Source organism: Musca vetustissima, unplaced genomic scaffold (assembly GCF_032173495.1).
Source record: "Musca vetustissima isolate MV318-11 ecotype Yass unplaced genomic scaffold, APGP_CSIRO_Mvet_v1 utg32695, whole genome shotgun sequence".
Taxonomy (NCBI): Eukaryota; Metazoa; Arthropoda; class Insecta; order Diptera; family Muscidae; genus Musca; species Musca vetustissima.
In genome coordinates this window covers 25,131-35,539 of record NW_026881822.1, presented here as the reverse complement: position 1 = coordinate 35,539, position 10,409 = coordinate 25,131, and the positions used below count along the sequence as shown (strand labels likewise).

The 10,409-nt window shown below is 37.3% G+C and overlaps 1 protein-coding gene across 1 annotated transcript; it reads right to left on the bottom strand.

Annotated features, from left to right (window-relative positions):
* Positions 1 to 2,118: 2,118 nt before the first annotated feature.
* On the bottom strand, positions 2,119 to 3,006 carry LOC133327823 (uncharacterized). The gene has a single exon (XM_061536360.1). It carries the CDS (start codon positions 3,004 to 3,006, stop codon positions 2,119 to 2,121), a length of 888 nt encoding a protein of 295 aa, XP_061392344.1.
* Positions 3,007 to 10,409: the final 7,403 nt, after the last annotated feature.

The window sequence follows — 10,409 nt, the reverse complement described above, 5'->3', positions numbered from 1 at the left end:
GTAAGTTTATCGATAGCCCTCTAGCTTACCAATGTTTGTGTTACTGGTTTCTCCAGCTCACCTATGGTTCACCGGCTGAGATATCCTGAGCACATATAAAGGTACTGCCCAATTTTCGGTATTTTGAAAGTTATAGCCCTTATGCCATAGGCCCCCTCCGAAGTGGCTGAAAATTTGGCTTTCCGGATTATTGGAGGTTGAGAACATTGTTGCAGAAAATATCTGCTATTGATCGATATTTTGACATAGACTCCCATATAATGGTCCCGAACTGGCTGGGTTAGAACATCTTTGCAGACAGTGTGGCCATATCAGAAAAAAGTCCACATTTTAACCTAACCCCCATCCCAATTTTCAGTAATTTCAATGATATAGGCGCATATCCGCCATCGAGGTGGCTGTAATTTGGCGCCTATTTTAAACCTTGAAAAAAAATATTCTTTAAAAAATCCGCGCCTATTTTAAACCTTGAAAAAAAAATCCACGCCTTAGATGGACCCTTGAAAAAATCTTTAAAAAATTCGCGCCTATTTTAAACCTTGAAAAAAAATCCACGCCTTAGATGGACCCTTGAAAAAATATTCTTTAAAAAATCCACGCCTTAGATGGACCCTTGAAAAAATATTCTTTAAAAAATCCACGCCTTAGATGGACCCTTGAAAAAATATTCTTTAAAAAATCCACGCCTTAGATGGACCCTTGAAAAAATATTCTTTAAAAAATCCACGCCTTAGATGGACCCTTGAAAAAATATTCTTTAAAAAATCCACGCCTTAGATGGACCCTTGAAAAAATATTCTTTAAAAAATCCACGCCTTAGATGGACCCTTGAAAAAATATTCTTTAAAAAATCCACGCCTTAGTTGGACCCTTGAAAAAATATTCTTTAAAAAAATCCACGCCTTAGCTGGACCCTTGAAAAAATATTCTTTAAAAAATCCACGCCTTGGATGGACCCTTGAAAAAATATTCTTTAAAAAATCCACGCCTTGGATGGAGCCTTGAAAAAATCTTCTTTAAAAAATCCACTCCTTAAGTGTGGACCCTTGAAAAAATATTCTTTAAAAAATCCACGCCTTAGATGGACCCTTGAAAAAATATTCTTTAAAAAATCCACGCCTTAGATGGACCCTTGAAAAAATATTCTTTAAAAAATCCACGCCTTAGATGGACCCTTGAAAAAATATTCTTTAAAAAATCCACGCCTTAGGTGGACCCTTGAAAAAATATTCTTTAAAAAATCCACGCCTTAGATGGACCCTTGAAAAAATATTCTTTAAAAAATCCACGCCTTAGATGGACCCTTGAAAAAATATTCTTTAAAAAATCCACGCCTTAGATGGACCCTTGAAAAAATATTCTTTAAAAAATCCACGCCTTAGTTGGACCCTTGAAAAAATATTCTTTAAAAAAATCCACGCCTTAGCTGGACCCTTGAAAAAATATTCTTTAAAAAAATCCACGCCTTAGATGGACCCTTGAAAAAATATTCTTTAAAAAATCCACGCCTTGGATGGAGCCTTGAAAAAATCTTCTTTAAAAAATCCACTCCTTAAGTGTGGACCCTTGAAAAAATATTCTTTAAAAAATCCACTCCTTAAGTGTGGACCCTTGAAAAAATATTCTTTAAAAATCCACGCCTTAGATGGACCCTTGAAAAAATATTCTTTGAAAAAATTTTCTTTAAAAAATCCACGCCTTAGAAGGACCCTTGAAAAAATCTTCTTTAAAAAATCCACGCCTTAGGTGGACCTTTCAAAAAATCTTTAGAAAATCCACGCCTTAATTGTAACCTTGAAAAAATATTTTTTAAAGAATCCACGCCATAGATGGACCCTTGAAAAAATATTCTTTAAAAAATCCACGCCTTAGTTGGACCCTTGAAAAAATATTCTTTAAAAAATCCACGCCTCTGTTGGACCCTTGAAAACATATTCTTTAAAAAATCTACGTCTTAGTTGGATCCTTGAAAAAATATTCTTTAAATAATCCACGCCTTAGGTGAACCCTTGGAAAAATGTTCTTTAAAAAATCCACGCCTTAGGTGGACTCTTAAAAATATTCTTTGGATTGGATTATTCAAAATATAACCACTTACTCACCCTGGTTACTTTCCTCTCACAAATATGATGTCGATATTGATGAACCACTGCAGGATACAAAACTCTGTTGTGATGTTACCCTAGGCAGCGAGGGTGATGGGGTTCGTGGCGTTTCCGGGCAGGTTCCAAAGCTGTAGGTGGTCTCCACCAAGGACTCGCTGGGTGTGGGTAAATCCAAAAATTCCTGGGACGATTGTAACGGAATTTCTTGCAATTCCGCTTGATTTACTTCCTGATATTCTTCTTGTGCTGACGGCGGAGTGGAGGGTGTTGAGTTTTGATTTGTTAGCGTTATACTTTGATACCCCGAATCCTGTAAAGATGGTGAATAGTTCAAGTCACCTATGTCCGCATATATGGATTCCTCCGCATCCACTTGTGGTATTGAATGATATAATGGGCCCGGTGCCTGATCTGCTGCGGATGCGGCTGCCGATCTCTGTTGCTGATGTAGGGTCCTTTTAAGTTCACGCTTGATTTTCCTCAATTGCTTGTATTCCACGCTACGATTGAGCAGCCCACCACTTAGAGGACACCAAATTGATTGTTGTTGTTTGTGGACCTGCAGTTCCTGCAAATGGAAATGATGACGACAATAGCCCTGCGGAGTGTTGGCACAAAAACGACAATTTTCTGCCCGGGTGCCTAAGGAACTGAGAACGGTGGAGGCAGCTGTGGAGGGTGTATAACCAGACGCGGTATGGGATCCCCCGGTATGTCGACGGCGTTTCGATTTACGGGATTGACGATAATCTTCCAAAAGGAATTTCGATCCCTTCGCTTCGGCAGCTTCTTTAATGAGGCGTACGTTTTTCGGATTTATCCATCGGTCGTGAATGTGCAGAACCAGACGTTGACAGTAGAGACAAATGGATTTGAAGAATAACAGCAACACGATAATCATTCAGACAGAATTTCCGGATTGGCGATAAATGAAATGAATGGCTGGAGTCATTGAATGTTGTGAGGGGTCGGTTTGGGAGGAGGGGGGTGTTTTTGTGGGTGGGTGGTGAAGTTAGACCGGGTTGTGGTTTTTTTCTGATGTTCTGTGCGGGGTGGCTTTTCGCGGTTTTACTTTTTTCCACCTTATGTTTTCTGCTCCTTCTCCTCCTCGTATTCTTCCTCTCTTTCTTCGTAGATTTTTTTCTACTTAATAATTTCTTATGCTTGTTCTTCTATTATGTATGTACATACAAACATATGTGTGTGTTTTTTGGGGGCGAACAAAAATTATTATCCGCTTCGGGAACAAGACAAGTGCAAAAAATTAATTCCAATAAGAATTTTTTCTAACTAAAACATTTTTTTATTTTTTTTTAATGTTTTCTAAACATTTTCATTTCTTTTCGAATATTTATTTACACCAAAACATATTCCATTTAAACGTGAGTGTATTTGTGCACCTCAATATTTTTTCTGATAAAAAAATAACAACTACATCTAATTTTTTTCTATTCCGCAACACTTGATCCGGTTCGAATCTTTTGGTTCCTTTTACTTCCACGTACTATCAGCTAACTGAACTGTCCGACTGACAACTAACTACAAAGTCCCAATATGAATTCAGAACGTCAGGACGGACCAACAACCAACCACCCTTATTATCGTCAATGTAAACGTAATCGTTTTCATCATATCGGCGTTATCGCTATTTTGGTTTCGGTTTTCCTTTTTGGCGTGTGTTTCGTATTTCCACCCTCTCCTATTTGGGTATATCTTCCCTTGTTTTGCTACTTTGCTTTCTTGTCATGTTTTCTGTTATCATTATTTAGTTGTAAGTAGTTGTTGTTGTATTATTGCCGGCTTTCTTTGTTACAGGTTTTTTGTCACGAACACTCCGCTAAGGGTTGTAGTTTCATTAACAAGCGAACAACAACCCCCACTGCCTTTCGTGACTTCGAAAGGGGGAATTTTTAGGGTAAAACATCCCCTTTTTCCCAATGACAGAAAAACACAGGGAAATTAATTCCCTGGGTTTTATGAAGACAGTGATTTGCAGGGCAGGATAAAAAATTAATAAAAAATATTTTTTCAAGGGTCCTACAAAGAGGCGTGGATTTTTTAAAGAATATTTTTTCAAGGGTCCACCAAAGGCGTGGATTTTTTAAAGAATATTTTTTCAAGGGTCCACCTAAGGCGTGGATTTTTTAAAGAAAAATTTTTCAAGGGTCCACCTAAGGCGTGGATTTTTTAAAGAATATTTTTTCAAGGGTCCACCTAAGGCGTGGATTTTTTAAAGAAAAATTTTTCAAGGGTCCACCTAAGGCGTGGATTTTTTAAAGAATATTTTTTCAAGGGTGCACCTAAGGCGTGGATTTTTTAAATAATATTTTTTCAAGCACCCACAAATGGCGTGGATTTTTTAAAGAATTTTTTTTCAAGGCTCCAACAAAGAGGCGTGGATTTTTTAAAGAATTTTTTTTCAAGGGTCCACCTAAGGCGTGGATTTTTTAAAGAATATTTTTTCAAGGGTCCACCTAAGGCGTGGATTTTTTAAAGAATATTTTTTCAAGGGTCCACCTAAGGCGTGGATTTTTTAAAGAATATTTTTTCAAGGGTCCACCTAAGGCGTGGATTTTTTAAAGAATATTTTTTCAAGGGTCCACCTAAGGCGTGGATTTTTTAAAGAATATTTTTTCAAGGGTGCACCTAAGGCGTGGATTTTTTAAATAATATTTTTTCAAGCACCCACAAATGGCGTGGATTTTTTAAAGAATTTTTTTTCAAGGCTCCAACAAAGAGGCGTGGATTTTTTAAAGAATTTTTTTTCAAGGGTCCACCTAAGGCGTGGATTTTTTAAAGAATATTTTTTCAAGGGTCCACCTAAGGCGTGGATTTTTTAAAGAATATTTTTTCAAGGGTCCACCTAAGGCGTGGATTTTTTAAAGAATATTTTTTCAAGGCTCCAACAAAGAGGCGTGGATTTTTTAAAGAATATTTTTTCAAGGCTCCAACAAAGAGGCGTGGATTTTTTAAAGAATATTTTATAAAGGGTCCAAAAGAGGCATGGATTTTTTAAAGAATATTTTATAAAGGGTCCAAAAGAGGCATGGATTTTTTAAAGAATATTTTTTCAAGAGTCCAACAAAGAGGAGTGGATTTTTTAAAGAATATTTTTTTCAAGGCTCCAACAAAGAGGCGTCGATTTTTTAAAGAATATTTTTTCAAGGCTCCAACAAAGAGGTGTCGATTTTTTAAAGAATATTTTTTCAAGGCTCCAACAAAGAGGTGTCGATTTTTTAAAGAATATTTTTTCAAGGCCTATCCAAGGCGTGGATTTTTTAAAGAATATTTTTTCAAGGCCTATCCAAGGCGTGGATTTTTTAAAGAATATTTTTTCAAGGCCTATCCAAGGCGTGGATTTTTTAAAGAATATTTTTTCAAGGCCTATCCAAGGCGTGGATTTTTTAAAGAATATTTTTTCAATGCCTATCCAAGGCGTGGATTTTTTTAAAGAATATTTTTTCAATGCCTATCCAAGGCGTGGATTTTTTAAAGAATATTTTTTCAAGGCCTATCCAAGGCGTGGATTTTTTAAAGAATATTTTTTCAAGGCCTATCCAAGGCGTGGATTTTTTAAAGAATATTTTTTCAAGGCCTATCCAAGGCGTGGATTTTTTAAAGAATATTTTTTCAAGGCCTATCCAAGGCGTGGATTTTTTAAAGAATATTTTTTCAAGGCCTATCCAAGGCGTGGATTTTTTAAAGAATATTTTTTCAAGGCCTATCCAAGGCGTGGATTTTTTAAAGAATATTTTTTCAAGGCCTATCCAAGGCGTGGATTTTTTAAAGAATATTTTTTCAAGGCCTATCCAAGGCGTGGATTTTTTAAAGAATATTTTTTCAAGGCCTATCCAAGGCGTGGATTTTTTAAAGAATATTTTTTCAAGGCCTATCCAAGGCGTGGATTTTTTAAAGAATATTTTTTCAAGGCCTATCCAAGGCGTGGATTTTTTAAAGAATATTTTTTCAAGGCCTATCCAAGGCGTGGATTTTTTAAAGAATATTTTTTCAAGGCCTATCCAAGGCGTGGATTTTTTAAAGAATATTTTTTCAAGGCCTATCCAAGGCGTGGATTTTTTAAAGAATATTTTTTCAAGGCCTATCCAAGGCGTGGATTTTTTAAAGAATATTTTTTCAAGGCCTATCCAAGGCGTGGATTTTTTAAAGAATATTTTTTCAAGGCCTATCCAAGGCGTGGATTTTTTAAAGAATATTTTTTCAAGGCCTATCCAAGGCGTGGATTTTTTAAAGAATATTTTTTCAAGGCCTATCCAAGGCGTGGATTTTTTAAAGAATATTTTTTCAAGGCCTATCCAAGGCGTGGATTTTTTAAAGAATATTTTTTCAAGGCCTATCCAAGGCGTGGATTTTTTAAAGAATATTTTTTCAAGGCCTATCCAAGGCGTGGATTTTTTAAAGAATATTTTTTCAAGGCCTATCCAAGGCGTGGATTTTTTAAAGAATATTTTTTCAAGGCCTATCCAAGGCGTGGATTTTTTAAAGAATATTTTTTCAAGGCCTATCCAAGGCGTGGATTTTTTAAAGAATATTTTTTCAAGGCCTATCCAAGGCGTGGATTTTTTAAAGAATATTTTTTCAAGGCCTATCCAAGGCGTGGATTTTTTAAAGAATATTTTTTCAAGGCCTATCCAAGGCGTGGATTTTTTAAAGAATATTTTTTCAAGGCCTATCCAAGGCGTGGATTTTTTAAAGAATATTTTTTCAAGGCCTATCCAAGGCGTGGATTTTTTAAAGAATATTTTTTCAAGGCCTATCCAAGGCGTGGATTTTTTAAAGAATATTTTTTCAAGGCCTATCCAAGGCGTGGATTTTTTAAAGAATATTTTTTCAAGGCCTATCCAAGGCGTGGATTTTTTAAAGAATATTTTTTCAAGGCCTATCCAAGGCGTGGATTTTTTAAAGAATATTTTTTCAAGGCCTATCCAAGGCGTGGATTTTTTAAAGAATATTTTTTCAAGGCCTATCCAAGGCGTGGATTTTTTAAAGAATATTTTTTCAAGGCCTATCCAAGGCGTGGATTTTTTAAAGAATATTTTTTCAAGGCCTATCCAAGGCGTGGATTTTTTAAAGAATATTTTTTCAAGGCCTATCCAAGGCGTGGATTTTTTAAAGAATATTTTTTCAAGGCCTATCCAAGGCGTGGATTTTTTAAAGAATATTTTTTCAAGGCCTATCCAAGGCGTGGATTTTTTAAAGAATATTTTTTCAAATATTATTTACAAAATCTACGCCTTAGATTTTGTAAATAATATTTTTTCAAGGGTCCACCTAATGCGTGGATTTTTTAAAGAACATTCTTAAAAAAATACACGCCTATATAGTTCTTGAAAGAATATTCTTTAAAATAATTCTTGCCTGTTTTAGAGGACAAGCATCTATTTTAACTGGCTGTCATCTATAAAATGTCCTCTATCTGTCATACTTACTAACTTATTCGGCTTGTGACAGAACTTTCGTTCCATAAGCCGAGCTTAAAAAAAAAATTGCAGGCTCGTCGGTCTTTTGCGCATTTTGTTTCCAGTTTGAAAGATCATATTCGGCAATGTTGTCCTCCACTTGATCTTTCCATCTTATTCGTGGCCTTCCCCTTCTGCGTGAACCATCAGCCTATTAGCTTTTATATGCCTTCTGGGCTGGGGCATCTTCATCCATTCTCACAACATGACCTAGCCAACGTAGTCGCTGCAGCTCAATACGTCTAACAATGTCGATGTCTGAGAATAGCTGCTACAACTCATGGTTCATTCGACGGCGATATTCAACGCAGATCGGCCCATAGATCTTTCGGAGAATTTTTCTCTCAAACACTCCAAGAGCTGCCTCATCTGCTTGCGCAAGTACCCATGCTTGTGATCCATATAATAGCACTGGTAGTATCAGCGTCTTGTAAAGTGTGAGTTTGGTCTGGCGGGAGTTGGCCTTGTTTCTAAACTGCTTACTTAGACCATAGTAGAATCTGTTGGCCATCACTATCCTTTTCACTATGGCGGTACCAAGGTATATAAAATCATTGACTACCTCGAAACTGTAGATCTCAAGTTCCACAGTTGGTCCGAGTCTACTGACGTCTTGCACGTTGATACCATCAGTGCTCTCAGTGTTCGACCCATTATGTCGGTGACAACTGCGTAGGCGGCGTGTTTGGAGTACATAGTGTCATTTCTGTTCCCTTTTGCCTCTCGTATGGCCTTTTCCAGCAGGATGTTTAAAAGGTCACACGACAAACTGTCACCTTGCCTGAATCCTCGTTCGGTATTAAAGGGCTCCGAGAGGTCCTTTCCGAATTTAACTGCTGATCTTGTAGCATTACGACACTCCTGATCGTACCACGGATTTTTTGATGGTACACAAGTGTTGCTTTTGCTGCAGCATGTTTTTTGCTGCCACGAAGTCAATTAACCTCATGCCGTTGTCGGATGTTTCTTCGAGAAGGCTGAATTTTCCGATTTTTGCATTAAAATCGCCTATCAGAATTTTAATGCCATGGCCAGGGCAACGGTCATATGCTGTTTCTAGGCGCTCGTAAAATATGTCTTTGGTCTGTTCATCTTTATCTTCGGTCGGAGCACGGGCACAAATGAGACTGATGTAGAAGAACTTCGCTTTTATACGGATTATAGCAATTCGTTCATCTACTGGAGTGAATCTGGAGACGAGGACTTTTATTCTCCTGTTAACCATAAATCCGCAGCCAAATTCATGTCTCGTTTCATGGCAGCTATAATACAGGGTGTAATTATCTGATTTAATTACGCCTGTCCCTTTCCATCTTGAGTACATCCGCCAAACCGAACACTGCGCCTGTTCTGTACAAGGTGCGCACATTCCAAGTGCAGACTCGCAAATCGTGGTCCTTTATACGTTAGCGGGGGTCGCCAACATTAGGGGGGTTTGGTTTTCCTTTTCTTTGCTTTTTCATAGCAGGAGGGGTTTTCCGAGTGTGGGCAACTAACCCGACGCCTCAACCCATTTTTTTATAGTTCTTATGGGTGAACTCGCGGCACATATTAGCTCACTATTTCATCGGGTGATGAAAAACTAGCTCCCCAGGTGGCACCGCGGGGAGGTCAGTGTCCACAATTGAGATGAAAGAGGGCCCAAGATAAGCCTGAACTTCGCCATGCTAAAGCCAATCAGAGCCGTCGCTAGGTATCCATCATCCCCTTCGCCAACCAAGATACCAAGCAACGGCTCTGGTTGGCTTTAACATGGCGAAGACCAAGATAAGCCTGGACTTCGCCATTTTAAAGCCACTCAGAGCTTGCTTGGTATCTATCATCCCCTTCGCCACCCTACGCCTTGTATTATTCTTTAAAAAATCCACGCCTCTTTGTAGGACCCTTGAACAAATATTCTTTAAAAAATCCACGCCTCTTTGTAGGACCCTTGAACAAATATTCTTTAAAAAATCCACGCCTCTTTGTAGGACCCTTGAACAAATATTCTTTAAAAAATCCACGCCTCTTTGTAGGACCCTTGAACAAATATTCTTTAAAAAATCCACGCCTCTTTGTAGGACCCTTGAACAAATATTCTTTAAAAAATCCACGCCATTGTTGGGTGCTTGAAAAAATATTCTTTAAAAAATCCACGCCTTTGTTGGGTGCTTGAAAAAATATTCTTTAAAAAATCCACGCCTTTGTTGGGTGCTTGAAAAAATATTCTTTAAAAAATCCACGCCTTTGTTGGGTGCTTGAAAAAAATTTCTTTAAAAAATCCACGCCTTTGTTGGGTGCTTGAAAAAATATTCTTTAAAAAATCCACGCCTTTGTTGGGTGCTTGAAAAAATATTCTTTAAAAAATCCACGCCTTTGTTGGGTGCTTGAAAAAAATTTCTTTAAAAAATCCACGCCTTTGTTGGGTGCTTGAAAAAATATTCTTTAAAAAATCCACGCCTTAGGTGGGTGCTTGAAAAAAATTTCTTTAAAAAATCCACGCCTTTGTTGGGTGCTTGAAAAAATATTCTTTAAAAAATCCACGCCTTAGGTGGGTGCTTGAAAAAAATTTCTTTAAAAAATCCACGCCTTTGTTGGGTGCTTGAAAAAATTTCTTTAAAAAATCCACGCCTTTGTTGGGTGCTTGAAAAAAATTTCTTTAAAAAATCCACGCCTTAGGTGGGTGCTTGAAAAAATATTCTTTAAAAAATCCACGCCTTAGGTGGGTGCTTGAAAAAAATTTCTTTAAAAAATCCACGCCTTAGGTTGACCCTTGAAAAAATATTCTTTAAAGAATCCACGCCTTAGATGGACCCTTGAAAAAATATTCTTTAAAAAATCCACGCCT

Bases quoted from the DNA above. Each gene is read 5' to 3' on its own strand.
- LOC133327823 (XM_061536360.1), bottom strand. From the start codon at position 3,006: ATGATTATCGTGTTGCTGTTATTCTTCAAATCCATTTGTCTCTACTGT.